Source organism: Rhagoletis zephyria, unplaced genomic scaffold (genome assembly GCF_001687245.7).
Source record: "Rhagoletis zephyria isolate East Lansing unplaced genomic scaffold, Rhagoletis_zephyria_1.1 Rzeph_scaffold_04472, whole genome shotgun sequence".
NCBI lineage: Eukaryota > Metazoa > Arthropoda > Insecta > Diptera > Tephritidae > Rhagoletis > Rhagoletis zephyria.
Window position 1 is genome coordinate 49,408 of NW_016161555.1, and position 958 is coordinate 50,365.

Sequence of the window (958 nt, forward strand, 5' to 3'; positions counted from 1 at the left end):
CGGGCGCATCGTAACAAATTGCGGCGTATGTTAAGGATCTATTGATTTTGGATGCTTCCGTTTTACATTGCGTTCAAGTGCATTATAATCGTTGGAATTCATTGCCCATACAATAGATAATTAAGTTACAGTTCACTCCGTTCCGTTACTTCCATTATAATCCAGGCATCAATGTGCGTATAATTTATTATGCCTTGGTTATAATGGACGAGGCGAATCGTAACAAATCACGGCGAATTCGTAAGGATCTTTGATTTTAGATTGTTCCGTTTTACGTTACGTTTACGTGCATTATAACCATTTGCATTCATTTCCCATACAATAGATAATTAAGTGAAAGTTCACTCCGTTCCGTTACTTCCATTATAACCCAGGCATTATTGTAGTGTTTGCTTTTGTTCTGTTAACACCACCTTGTTTAAATTCGCCTTGATATGGCACCTCATGCTAAGGTGAGTTGGCAGCCCTGAGTACAAAGCATCGGTTTTATTCGGTATATCGAATGGTGTGCATCGATGTTTTTCTTACATTCCTGAATTAGACATCTTCCGAAAATTTTCCGGCTAGAATCCACGATGGTGAGTGTATCGAGGTATTTAGTATTTATTTTTCTGGCTATTCAAGCTTCGAATGCGATTTTGGATTCTGATGCGAATACCTTAGTCTTACTTGATAATTTGGCAATTCGTGAGACACATTCTATATTCTTCAAATCATTGCAAGGTAATCCCGAATCAAATCTTTAGTGACGTGGTCATAACAAAAGTACGTGCATTTTCTTCAACAGATCGCGGCTTTAAGCTAGTTTATAAATTGGCTGATGATTCTGGCTTAGTCCTTTCACGTTATGGTGAATATATCTACAAAAATGTTATTGTATTTGCACCAAGTGTTGAGGAGTTCGGTGGCGATCTTAGCGTAGAAAAGCTCACTGAATTCGTTGACGATGGTGGCAATG

The 958-nt window shown here is 38.2% G+C and overlaps 1 protein-coding gene across 1 annotated transcript; it reads left to right on the forward strand.

Annotated features, from left to right (window-relative positions):
* Positions 1 to 477: 477 nt before the first annotated feature.
* On the forward strand, positions 478 to 952 carry LOC108370765 (dolichyl-diphosphooligosaccharide--protein glycosyltransferase 48 kDa subunit-like; the record flags this gene model as incomplete). Its single annotated transcript, XM_017626162.1, has 2 exons — positions 478 to 723; positions 788 to 952. Coding segments are annotated over exons 1-2 (313 nt in total), but the record flags the coding sequence as incomplete, so codon positions are not given.
* Between the last annotated feature and the right edge of the window lie 6 nt (positions 953 to 958).